The sequence below is a fragment of the Cetorhinus maximus genome, chromosome 15, assembly GCF_964194155.1.
Source record: "Cetorhinus maximus chromosome 15, sCetMax3.hap1.1, whole genome shotgun sequence".
Classification (NCBI taxonomy): Eukaryota; Metazoa; Chordata; class Chondrichthyes; order Lamniformes; family Cetorhinidae; genus Cetorhinus; species Cetorhinus maximus.
The window spans coordinates 25,388,897-25,403,074 of NC_135893.1; the positions used below are offsets into that span (position 1 = coordinate 25,388,897).

A 14,178-nucleotide genomic window follows, 5' to 3' on the forward strand; every position below is an offset into this window, starting at 1 on the left:
GTTCTCAACCAGTACTATTGTAAGACTGTTTCTCCAAAATGTAACTGATTGTAGTCACGCCTGTTCTCAAAACCCATGGTGACTGGCATTAGGCAATCTATTTTCTGTATTTTCCAACAATTGCAGCGATAATACTGTGAAGGAGGTGACATTGTGACTATTAGGAGTACCCAGTACTAGTAAAATGAAACCACTTTTCAGATACAAACAACCAACAAAGGAGTTAATCTAACAAGAGTTTACCTTTGCCCGAAACAACCAATAAGCAATCCAGATAAGTAAACAATCTTAACAAAGGGTCAAAGGTAATCTTTGTGCTGCTCTAAAATTTAACACCTGCCAAAAATCTAACATGCATTTTAATTTATCTTGGAAATCAAAACCATTTTGTAACCAAGAGAGATGTAATCAGTAAAATTACTGCAAAGGAGGTGACCATTAAGTCAATCATGCCGGTTGCAGAGGAGTTGTATATTCTAATCCTACTTCCCTCCTGTTTTACATATAAACATACGAATTAGGAGCAGGAGTAGGCCACTTGGCCCCTCCAGCCATGCTCTTATTAAATAGTGGAGCAGGCTCATCTGATTGTAACCTCAACCCCACATTCCTGCTTACTCCCAATAACCTTTCACCCCACAACCTTTCCCCTATATCTTTTTATATATTTTAAAAAAATACTTAGCCAATTCAATTTTAAACATTATAGTATCTGCCTCAATAGGCTACTTGCAGGAAAGCAATCCACATTCTAATAACCCTCTTTTGATCTTCCAGTTACCATAACCCTTTCATAACTTTGAAAACCTCTATTTAATCCTCTCCCATCCCATACTTCAATGACTCTTTGCTGTACCCTTTTCCATAGCTCCAATACGGTTCCTAAAATGTGATGCCAATACTTCATGCAATAGTCCCAACTAAAGTCTAAATAACGAATCAAACAAATTCAGAATAAGAGACTTAACTGAAACCTTTAAGATCCTGAGGGACCTTGACAGGGTGGATGTGGAGAGGATGTTTTCTCTTATGGGAGAATCTAGAGGTAGGGATCTGTTTAAAAATAAGGGTCACTCATTTAAGACAGAGATGAGGAGAATTTTTTTCTCTGTGGGTTGAGTGCCTTTGGAACTCTTCCTTGAAAGGCGGCGGAAGCGGAATCTTTGAATATTTTTAAGGCCAAGCTAGATAGATTCTGGATTAACAAGAGGGTGAAAGGTTATCGGGGGTAGGCAGGAACATGGGGTTGAGGTTACATTCAGATCAGCCATGATCTTATTGAATAGCAGGCTTGAGGGGCCGAATGCCCCACTCCTGCTCCTAATTCGTATGTTCATATGTAACCTCTTGCTTTTATACTCAATGCATCTACAGAGAAAGAAAATGCTACTTGCCTATTTATGGTCCTGTTTGCACTCCACTCAAAAGTTCTGTGTGCATTTGCGCTCTAAGATATCTTCATTCTTTCATTCTGTTTAACATATAGCTCCTTCATCTAACCTTTTTTCTCAAAACATGGTTCACATTTCTCTGCATTGAGCTGCAGCTATTACCTATTTACTTACACTAGTTATCCTGCCCATGTCCTCCTACAATCTTCTACATTTTTTGCCATGAGAGGGGAATAACGCAAAAAACACCAGCCCAGGTTCTTGCACTCTATCACTATCCACTGACATGTAGAATCATAGAATGATACAGCTCAGGAGACTACCATTTAGCCCAATGTGCCAGATATTTAAATGAGCTAGCTAATTAATCCCAATCCCATGGTCTTTCCCCACAGCCGTATGATTTCTTTCCCTTCAAGTATTTATCCAAGTTTCTTTTGAAAGTCACCACTAAATTTGCTACCACCTTCCTTTAAAGCAGCACATTTCAGATCATATCAATCGAGTGTGAAAAAAATTGTCTCCCATGCCACCTCTGGTTCTTTTGGCAATCATTCTAAATCTGCGCCATCTGGTTACTGACCCTTCTGTCACTGAAAAACCGTCCTTCCTTATTTACTCTATCAAAACCAGTCCTGACTTTGAATACCTCTATCAATCTCTTAAACCTCTAAGAAGAACAGCTCCAGCTTTTCCAGTTTCTCCACATAATCTTATCCTTGGTACCATTCTAGTAAATCCTTTCTGTACCCTCTCCAAGGCCCTGACATTCTTTCTCAAGTATGGTGCCCAGAATTGAACCGAGGATACACCGCCAGGTCTCCAGGGTCCTGCACCCTCTTTAAATTGTACTATTTAGTTTGTATAGCCTCTCCTCAGTCATCCTATCAAAATGCATCACTTCCACACTTCCGTGTTAAATTTCATCTGTCCGTCTATGTCCACCATAAATCAATTATTATCGTCCTCATTGTTTGCAATATCTTCTGCTGGCAAGCATGCATGAGGACACAGAATGAAGTACAAATTGGGGCTAGCACTGACATTGACTATGGTCAAAGATCCTGTCAACACTCGCTCGGCTCTTGCATGAAAAATAGCCAGCAGGGCATACTACCAGTTGGGTATTCACACTAGTGTGATAGTAATTCAGCAAGGTTTTCTGGGGACGGTGTAGGGGAGAGAGAAAAAAGGACAAGAATCTGTACATCATTTCACTTACCCCCTGTGTTTTCTCTCTCCAGTGTTGCCACAATATTAGAAGCAGCCTTAGTTTTTCTTTGTTTGAATCCTTCCTCACTTCCAAATTTCTGTCTTCGAGCTTTCTTCCTTCCTAGAAGTAAAAATCAGTAAAATGAAAAAAAGTCAAGTATAAAGAATTTTTCATCCTTTGATTTACACCAACTTAATTTAAAGTTATTGATGAGCATGGAGGAGAAAGGGGAAGAGTTGTCCAGAGATTAAAAAACAAACTATGATTTCTTGACCTTTTACCCTTTGTTTTCCCTGTTTTGATCAGTCCTAAAGACTCTCCTTCCGACCATACAAGTTCTAACCAGTATCCTACTCAAAGCATTAATCCATTTTCTTGCAACTAGCCGTTTGCATTTGCAGTTGCAGTATTTTCAATTTAGACTTAGATTCAACCAAATATATTGTTATGACTATTTTCACTAGTTGGAGGATCTAGGACTTGGGGGCATCAGCCAAAATTTAGGAACAGGCCTTTCAAAAGTGAAATTAGGAAACACTTTTACACATGAAGAATGGTAGAACTTTGGAACTTTTCCACGATTGTAAAAACATGTACAGTATCTAACATCTGTTGTCAATGTAAATTTTAAATCTGAAATTGATAGATGTTGTTAACCAAATGCATTAGAGGGATACAGTCAAAAGTCCATATGAAATTAGGTCGTAGATCAGTCATGATCTCACTGAATGGCATCAGAACAGGCGCAAGGGGCTAAATACCTACTCCTGTCCCTGTTATTTTCAGATCCTGCATTTTGCTGCCAGAGAATTCACTGTGGCAAAAGAGGCTAAAAATGCAATGTGCAGAATACAGCCACAGCTATATTTAGAGTCAAAATGACTCAGATGCTCTAGATACTAATTTTATTTTGAGAATTACATTGCAAAACGGTGAAAGTTTTAATGTGACTCAGTAGTAAAATGATGAATGGAATTAGTGTTAAGTAACTGCCAGCACAGCAGCGCGACAAATTTTGAGCAGCTTTGCTGGGGCAGCATTCAAATCTGAGCCTTTGCGAAGAGTCTTTCATGTTATTGAATGAGTCTGTCCCTTACCTCAATTCTAAAAATGTATTTGCAGAACAAACTTGTGAAACCAATATGAACCATCACTTAATACTGACAATTAGAATCAAAGACTTACTTATTGTTTTGGATGTGAAAACCTTTAGCTCTCAAAATGCTGAAATATTCATGGGTTTAGCAAGAAACTGGGGGTCAGAATTTCACCAATTGTGGTCAACCAATTTCATCTCTACCAAATCATCTCTATTACTTGTTTTAGTGTCAATTTTCCATCAACACAACAATTCTTTTCTGCATGAGGGCAAGTAATCCTGCAATACCTTGTTCAACAGTCAACTTTACTGAACCTAATGCAACAGTCTTAACGGAATTTTTGACTTGAAAGGCATCACAGTCTCGTCTGATTTTATTCTTTTTGGCAAGGCCAGCATTTATTGCCCATCCCTAACTGCCCTTGTTCAGAGGGCATTTTAAGAGTCAACCGCATTGTTGTGGGTCTGGAGTCACATGTAGGCCAGACAAGGTAAGGACAGCAGATTTCCTTCCCTAAAGGACATTAGTGAACCAGATGGGTTTTTACAACAATCGACAATTTCATTCAACATTGGACATTTTAATTCCAGATTTTTATTGGTGTCAAATTTCACCATCTGCCATGGTGGGATTCAAACCCGGATCCCCAGAACATTACCCTGGGTCTCTGGAATACTAGTCCAGTGACAATACCACTATGCCACCACCTCCCCCAAAACTTATCATGCACTTTAGCTAACTCAACAAAAATAGGAATTGGAACAAGAACCTTACATCCAATATAATACAAAAACAGAAATACCTGGAAAAACTCAGCAGGTCTGGCAGCATCGGCGGAGAAGAGCACAGTTGATGTTTAGAGTCCTCATGACCCTTCAACAGAACCCAACAGAGCCGTTCTGTTGGAGGGTCATGAGGAATCGAAACGTCAAATGTGTTCTTCTCCGCTGATGCTGCCAGACCTGCTGAGTTTTTCCAGGTATTTTTGTTTCTGTTTTTGTTTTGGATTTCCAGCATCCGCAGTTCTTTGCTTTTATTTAACATCCAATGTTTTGCACAACACCGTTACCCTTTCAGCTAAGGAAACACTACATTGTGAAAGTACTGACCATGGTAATTTGAAGGTGATGCATATAAACATCACTATAAACAATTTTGAGCTTTCCTTTAAAAATTGTGGCCAGTCAAAAATGTGGCCAAACAACTAATTAAGTGACAAATGCACCGTCACGGACAGAATTGTGCTTTTTCTTACCGTCTATGATCAATGTGCTTCGTATGTGAAGTGTGTATATTTTCTTACCCTCGGGGCGACGGTCCCAATTTAAATAATTCCAGCAGCAAGCTTTTTTGATAGTTTTAAAATAAAGAATGTTATTTATTATTCCACACCTGCCCCGGAAGCGTAAGCACAATGTCTCACTCGCCTCAGACACCATCACTCACACAAAGATTAAATATAGATGAAGAAAAAAACAATGCAATTACAAGTATAATTGCCTCAGTCTCTCTTTCATGACAAGCCTGTAATTTCTTAGATGAGTTGATGCTTTTAGTTGAAGCAAAGGTCTTGTAAGCAGAGGCTTCTCAGTAAGCTGTAAGGCTTCTTGTAGTTAAATTTCCAGTAGATTGGTTCTCAGGCGAACTTAAAGTTAGAACAGGTTGGAGCGAGTCCGTCTCTTACTTTCAAGGTATTGCTGTTTATTACCTCAGCGACTTAGTTGATTGCAGCTGGTTCGTTGATTACCTGATGGTCTCTTTGTCTCTGCAGAACTGATTCAAGCTGTTTTAAAAACAGGCAACAAACATGGCTGAATCATCCATGTGGCCTGCGACAAGTCCAAAGTCCTTTTCTAAATAAGGTGGATGGCCAGTTCTATAAATATCCTGTGTTTGTTATTTGACACTTTGAAATTTACCCAGTCTGGATTCAAATAAGAGACCATTATAACACAATGACAGGTCGATGGGGACCCATTCACATTCATCTAACACAGTTTTGACGTGTCCTTTGTCCATGGTGAACCAGAAAGTCGAATCGGTTGGAATGCTATAGTCCTTTTATTGATGTTCTATCCTTAAACAAAGGGATGTGTGAATTTTCCAGATGGCTGTGAATGTCCATATTTAATAAGGTATTGGCTTGAGTTTCAGGATTGTCCAGAGCTGCTACTACCAAAAGTCACATGGTTTGCAGGTGCCATTTTAACAATGTTTGTGTTCAAAATTTTAAAGTATTGCCTGAGGGTTCATAACATAATGGATCTTACACTACACACAAAAATAGCTGAAAATTAGCACCTGAATGGTCACTTAATTGGAACAGCAATGCAAAGGACTGGATGAGACTGAATCTAATTATTAAAATCAAAATAAATTAAAACTCTACACCACTTACTCTCTCATCTTTTGCCAATCTATAAATTTCCTCAAATAGGAGGACAGCATCTACCTCCACAGGCAGTCTGCACCATAGATTCGACCACAGATGATGGTGAATATATATCGTCTACACTCTTTTGAGGAGGCATGCACAAAAGCTGTTCCAAACCAAGTACATTTTACAAACAGCAGCTGCGTTGTGAAAATAATAGGGTGAAAAACCCAGAGAAAGAAAATCATCTGTGGGAGAGCATGTGTGTCGCGACATGAACTAATCTTAAAATCAGCAACTTCAGCTCATCTCAATTCTGCTAAAATAGCATTGATTTTCCTCAAAATAGCAACTAAAATGTTTGTCAGGACAGTGTGATTGGGAATACGATTAATAAAATAAAAAGTCATCAACATTTCACTGCAGAGTAATTGTGGATATATGAAATAGGCTAAAATTTAGTTCTTTGACCAAGCTTTGGGTCAACTGCCACCATATCTCTATGTGGCTCAGTGTCAAATTTTGTTTGAATATGTTCCTGTGAAGCACCTTGGGAAGTTTTTAAGAGTTCAAAGCTGCTAGATAAGTGCAAGTTGTCCTTGTGATTATTTGCTTTGTGAAAAACATACAAAAAGGGAACTATAATTTCTATTCTTCCGAACGTGAAATGTGCCTGGAGAACTTAATACCAAGATGGCAAGCTAGTGGTTATAGGTAAATCACAAGTCTCTCAAAATAAGTGAAGCATGCTGGCTAAAACTGTGAAATGTAATTGTATCAATTTGCTAAAGAGACAGCACTGCAATAAATCCTTCAGTAACTGTCCTCTATTGTTGATGTAGACCTCATCAGCTACAACTTTCAGCAATGGAAATAACAAAGTAAAAACCTGCAACATATACATTACCACAAACTAGTTCTGTTAATTATGACAATTGGGAAAGCAACTCCACTCTCACCCATCCCTGCATGGTTCTGGAGATTCCTTCAAAATACAAAATGTCAGAATAATGTTTTAATTCCATCTGTGCATTTCAAAGTGCTTTGCAAATTTTGCACTCATGCAAAGCCATTCCTTATTGCTGGAGGTGTAATAGTATACAAGGACTGAGACTGGCAAGGATCTCTGACAGTCAATGGATTTTACAACCGGGAGCAAGCCTGCAGCCACAATTCTAGGATGGGAGGCAACTAAGGGGTGTGATGGCATTGAGAACTAGAAAAGAACCACAGTGGTTGCCTGTTGTACAATAGAAAGGGAACACTACTCTCAAAAGGCAACTTTTGCATGGATGATTCTCTTTGCCTCTCTCCTCACATCTTCCCTCAACAGGACGATCACCTACATTCCATTTTGTATGTGAACAACAAATAGGAAATGGGACAATTTCACATTACTGAAAAAAAATGGAACCGCAGTGAAGGCTTCAAAAGTCTTGCTTCAAATTTGGTGAAATCTAATTGAGTATTTTTAGTCACGATGAAGATTATTCCTAATCAATCTATTTTAGAAAGGAAACCACATCCTGGGGGTTACCACTGACCAGAAACTGTGGCTACAAGAGCCGGTCAGAGGCTAGAAATTCTGCAGCAAGTAACTCACCTCCTGACTCCCCAAAGCCTGTCCATCATCTACAAGGCACAAGTCTGGAGTGTGATGTAATACTCCCCACTTGCCTGGATGAGTGCAGCTCCAACAACACTCAAGAAGCTTGATGCCATCCAGGACAAAGCAGCCCGCTTGATTGGCACATCTACAAACATTCACTCCCTCCACCGCCAACGCACAGTGGAAGCAGTGTGTACCATCTACAAGATGCACTGCAGAAACTCTCAAAGCCTTCTTAGACAGCAGCTTCCAAACCGACAACCGCTGCCATCTAGAAGGACCAGGGCAGCAGACAGATGGGAACACCACCACCCGGAAGTTCCCCTCCAAGCCACTCACCATCCTGACTTGGAAATATATGTTCCTTCACAGTTGCTGGGTCAAAATTCTTGCACTCCCTCCCTAACAGCACTGTGGGTGCACCTACATGGACTACAGTGGTTCAAGGTGGCAACTCACCACCACCTTCCCAAGGGCAATTAGGGATGGGCAATAAATGCTGGTCTAACCAGTGACACCCAAATGCCATAAATGAATAAAAAAAAATTAAAGAATTCATCCATTTAAGTTTTTTGGAAAAATAGGAAAGAATTAAATTCCTTGCAGTAGTCGGATGAAATAGCTCAGTTTGCATCAGGCAGTCACCAGGTCACCTGCAGAATTCCCAATTTCCCAAAATATCACTTATGAAATTACTCTTGCACCTTGGCACTGCCCCAGTAGTGTTTCTCTGCATTTTACTTTGAGAGTTCCATTGTATTGTTTACAAGCCGTATATTAGGATATCTACTAATACCAGAGACACTTTCATTAAGTATCCTTCTCCTGTCTGCAAAGGCCAATTACACACACAGATAACGTTTGCAAAGTGATCACACAGGGTGGCTGGTAGGGTCCTGCTACGATGTCTAATGTTTACAAAATCTGTTTATTTGTGGGATGTCATAGAGATATAGGTCTGCATGATGGAGAATCCAATAAGGTCGTTAAAATGGATAGAATGGCTGTTGCCATTAGTCAACTTGCAGCTGTCCCTTGGGGCCCCGAGGGAGGGAAGCCAAGGTTTCCTGGCGAGGCCTGGATGAGCAGTCTGTTCCTTCTGTCCCACAAAGAGCATGAAAACACAACATTTTTGGGCGTCTTCTGGCCTAGCATCTGCTTGTGGAAAGTTTCACTGGCAGGTTTGGCACTGTATGTCCCTCACATGATCTGGTGTTATAATTGCTTTGAGATACTAACTGTCATACAACCCCAATAATTTTAAGTATTAATAAAAGCCTGCAGATCCCCAACATTGCCAAAACCCTTGCATATCAGAACTGATGGAAAGCTGTTCAGCCTTGCTCGCCTGAGACAAGGCAAAGGTGCGCAAAATCCTCATCCGAGAGTTTCGCCATACTGATGATGCCACACTAGCATTCCATACCATAGTATGAGGAACACCTTCAGCGGTAAATGGAGAGACTCTCTCAAGCCTGTGAAGAGTTTGCTTCGACCATCAGCATCAGGAAGACAAATGTCATGTTCCAGGACATTGCCATACTGCCATCGATCAGCATTGACAATATGACGCTAGAGGTTGTTGACGGTTTCACATATCCAGACTCCACAATCACTAGCAATCTGTCACTTTATGCTGAAACCAGCACACGCATTGCAAAAGCAGCAGCTGAGTAAGTGTGTGTGGAACAACAGCACCCTGACTGAGAACACCAAAGTGGAAATCTACCAAGCCTGCATCTTCAGTACACTCCTGCACAGTACTGAGACCTGGACAACATATGCTAGTCAGGAGAAAAGGCTCAACAATTTCCACCTTGTCTCAGGCGTAACCTTGGCAGGACCAGGTCACCAACTCAGGGGTCCTGCAGCGAGCTAATTCCAACAGGATACACCCATTGATAATCTATGTAACCCTATGTAATGCAATAATTCATTTGTAATTAATTTATTTCCAAACATTTTTCTTCATGTCATGGGATAATAAGCACAGAACCATCATCATTCAAACCCTAAAACATGATTTTAGTGAAACTTCACTGTCAATAAGTAAACATTATAGTACTGAGCCATTGTGACTAGAAGGTCCCATGTTTGAACCCTGGACTATGCTGAGTTAGCACCAAACTACAGGTGGCGGGGAGGGGTGATATAAAAACTGGTCCACTTCTGATCACTATCCCTATTGAAGAAATTGCACTCGGATGTTGGGTAGGACAGGATTGAGCTGTGATGAACATCATTCACTGTTTAGGTTTACACACAAAGTACAGCCACTGGGGAAAGGAATAGAATACTTGCAACAAATAAATGTCTTCTTTTGGAGGGTTGTTGAAAACTGGTGATAAAGGTGGTAAAAAAAAATCAAATGGCTAACTTTTTTAAATTTAGGAATTATACTTAAAAGATTGAAATGTGTGAAAATGTCAAATTATTTTGAGTTCTGTGTATTTATTAACAAACATTGCAGAGCCAGTCCTCCAAAAAACATTGAACATATTCACACCTTCCTTATACAAAAGCCTGTCAACAATTACACACCTCTTTTCTTGGCCATGGAAGATAAGTAGGTTACAAGTGGAGAACTGCATGCATAATTGAATTAAAAACAAAAAACTACTGCGGATGCTGGAAATCCAAAACAAAAACAGAATTACCTGGAAAAACTCAGCAGGTCTGGCAGCATCAGCGGAGAAGAAAAGAGTTGACGTTTTGAGTCCTCATGACCCTTCAGCAGAACTCTGCTGAAGGGTCATGAGGACTCAAAACGTCATCTCTTTTCTTCTCCGCCGATGCTGCCAGACCTGCTGAGTTTTTCCAGGTAACTCTGTTTTTGTTTTGCATAATTGAATAGCCACAATTATGCATGCAGTTGCTTTGTTCATACTGCAATCAACTAGCTGTTCTATTTTTATAGACAAACCCATCAATGTAATTTTCAGTTTGGTACAGATTAAAGTTCAATTCTGCCCCAATCTCTTTTTGACAATGAGATTACAAATTTAGTGCCAAATTGGGGGTCATTTTTGGTATGGACTGAATTCCCAAAATCAGTTCACATGGGAACAATGCAAGGGACAACTTACATTCCTCTGCAGTCTCACACGCAAATGGTATTTTACTTTATTTGCAAACTGTGATTTCTTTATATCATTAAACTGGTGATCTTGAAAAACAAGAATGCACAAGTTTTGATAAACAGCAGACCTAATAATGCAACAGCCTGTAGGTTACTAAGAAACAGCTTGGTAATTAGAGACCAATGACACACCCTACAATGTGTGCTCTCAAGCGCAATCCTTCCAGCCTGGCGATTTTAAAATTAACCAAGATACTTTTATTTGGCGGAATACATAAAACTTCTTGGGGAAAGGGTATGTTAGTGTAGTACAATAAGCATTACACTAACAACTCAAGACTTGCAAGTACAAATCCTGTCATGGCACACTGTGGAACCAAGTTCACAAATCTGGTAATTTGCGACTAGCTGCTATAAAAACTCAAAAGGCTCATTCATATTTGTCCCAAAAGGAAACCCGCCACCCATAACCAGACTGGTCTACATATGACTCCAACCCCACACTGATTAATCCTTAATGTCCACTGAATTGGTTTGACAAACCAATCAGTTGTTCCAGAAAAAGTTGCTAGAAGGACCACCAGCTTCTGTGGCATGTAGTGATGGGCAATAACCGTGGCCTATCACCTCCCACATCTCATGATAAAAGTCAAATAAAAACAGCAGACTACAGGCAGATTGCTGCTCAACAGAATGTTTTAGTGAGACATTAAACTGGTGCATAAGCGATTTAATTTGTAATACCTTCAAACAAGCCCCAATTTTTATCTCTCCATGATTGGCGAACATGCTTCCAGCTTTCAAGGCCTTAAGCCCTGGAATTCTCCCCTCCTTAAGATGCTCCTTAAAACCTACTTCTTTGGCCAAGATTTTGGTTAGCTGTCCTAATACCTCATGTGACTTGGTATCAAATTTTGTTTGATAACACTCCCATGAAGTGCCTTGGGATGTTTCACTACATTAAAGATCCTATAAAGGCAAGTTGTTGTTGCTGTTGCTCATTAAATAGAAAACTGCCCCAGAGCTTAGCAAAGGCAAGTCAAAATGAATTTAAAAATCTTTTGTATGGCTCTCAAAGACAGAATTTTAATAATAAATATAATGTACAAGTTTGCCTCCCTTATAACTAAGCACTTCTATACGTACCAACTAAAGGATAAATTTAAGTGCATGAGTAAATTCCTAATTTATACTTTAGCTATTAAGCTTCATGCTATGTGCTTACCCACAAGGCCAGAGGAGGACATCATTTTTTCTTACAAATAGCTTTATCCTTCTGAAGTGGTTTCATCCATCCCTCGTTTTTTGGAGGAAGTATCCCTTTCACAACTGTCAATATTTGAAACATGCACTGAGAGGGGTTAACTGGCTGAGTAAACTTTAAAGGCTACTTCAAATTTGAAAACTTAACATCCTCCTCAGATAGCCTGGTGGGTAAAAATATGGTTAGGTGTAGCATGAAACTTTTAACTAGCTGCTCTTCGGACAGACAACAATTGGGAGAGTTCAATTGTCTTTAGGATCACAGCTCCGTGTCTGTGAATCTAAATATACACATTAACAATTAGCCAATGTTCCAGCTCTCAAAGTCTAGATGAATGCTACTGGAAACTGCAATAAAGAAAGGATCAGGCTTAATGGTGGTATCGCTCATGTGTAAACAACACTCACTGTCTCAGCTCACACATTAAACTGGCTACTTTGGTGAGGTTGTAGATAATTGTCAGCACCCATGGAATTGTACCACAGCAACAGTCAGCAACTTCAAGAGGCAGAGGCAGGAAAAGAAATTGAGGGTGGGTAAGGGGAAACCCAACAGTTCCTCAAATATGGACTTCAGCTTTTGAATTGTACATGAAAATTAAGTAAAAAACAGATCAAAAGCATAACAAACTAAGTCACAAATCAAAATACAATAGATACTGGAAATCTGAAATGAAAACAGAAACTCTGGAAATAGTCAACAGGTCTAACAGCATCTGTGGCAAAGGGTTAACATTTCATGCCAACGACCTTTCATCAGAACGGTTTTGTCAAAAGGTTATTGACATCAGCCTTGATTTGAAACTACAAATTAGAAGGAGTAGGCCACTCGGCCCTTTGAGCCTGCCCCGCCATTCAATAAAATCATGGCTGATCTGACTGTAACCTCTCGCCTACCGCCAATAACCTTTCACCCCCTTGTTTATCAAGAATCTATCTACCTCTGCCTTAAGAATATTCAAAGCCTCTGTTTCCACCACCTTTTGAGGAAGGGAATTCCAAAGACTCACTACCCTCAGAGAAAAATTTCTTCTCATCTGTCTTAAATGGGCAACCCCTTATTTTTAAACAGTGACCCCTAGTTCTAGATTCTCCAACAAGAGGGAACATCCTCAGCACATCCACCCTGTCAGGACCCATCAGGATCTTGTATGTTTCACTCAAGACCTCTTACTCTTCTAAACTCCAGCTGATACAAGCCTAGCTTGGATGTTGGAAGATAGTCTGTGAAGGCTTGAAATCTAGAAGCTACATACTGATCTGTACTTAAAAAAAGGAAGACAGGCAATTGTCATCTTCAGTTACAATCCTTCACACCACAGGAACCTAACAAATTAGTTCTGAGTTCAAGAATAAGGAGCCTGTGACCAGGAACCTAACATCAGCCAAATCTAAACCATAATGCTAACATACAAACTGTGAATGACCATTTATTGTAATGTACAAATTTCAGTATGGTTGAAGGAAGAATCCAATTTAAGATTTGGAAAGGAGATTAGAGGAGCAGAGAACATAATATTTCAGCTGGGGAGAATTAAACTATTGTGCAATTCTTGGGCTTCCCAGGATGTTGTAGTAAGAGAACTACTTGCAGCAAAACCCATTGCACTTCATTTCATGTGTACCAAGATGCACAAGGGAGATTTTTATTTTCATTAGCTGGGTAATAATCTGGGATGAAGATCATTTGGTTCTGTAATAAGTGGGCAATCTACTTCATCAGATTATAATCTAGACAGTGATGAAAATCTATCCCATAACCAATTAAGTTGGGCTCAATAACTTTGATATGTGGAAGATGCTGAATCAATCATCTTTGTCATCTCTTAAATCACTGCCCAAGTACAGTGACTGCAACAGGCTATTACACTGTGCATGTGTGGTCTCATTGATCCTTTAGAACAGTATTCGTTCACTGGAGGTGCATTCGATGAGTGATATGTATAACAGTTTACAGGATTACAACTATAGTAAGTTGTAACAATAAATGTGAGAAATTCCTGTATTATATCCAATTAAACTCAGAACACCCAGGAGTACAATTATAGATTACCATTTTGGGTTGTGGCCATAGAGATCAGTTTGAGCTATACAACACTCTGGTGAAGTATTGTTTACAGGTCTGTCACTGGTGATGGGAGCAATTTGA

The 14,178-nt window shown here is 39.7% G+C and overlaps 1 protein-coding gene across 3 annotated transcripts in view; it reads right to left on the bottom strand.

The window, feature by feature from the left end:
* prdm2a (PR domain containing 2, with ZNF domain a) overlaps nt 1-14,178 on the bottom strand; it is a 170,142-nt gene that overhangs the window by 12,649 nt on the left and 143,315 nt on the right. For 2 of the 3 annotated variants that reach the window (XM_078558167.1, XM_078558166.1), the window contains exon 7: nt 2,614-2,724. In XM_078558167.1, coding sequence (XP_078414293.1) covers nt 2,614-2,724 — 111 coding nt within the window. Of the gene's footprint in view, nt 1-2,613; nt 2,725-11,991; nt 12,104-14,178 lie in introns of those variants that run through there. The other variant, XM_078558168.1, reaches the window with a different exon arrangement.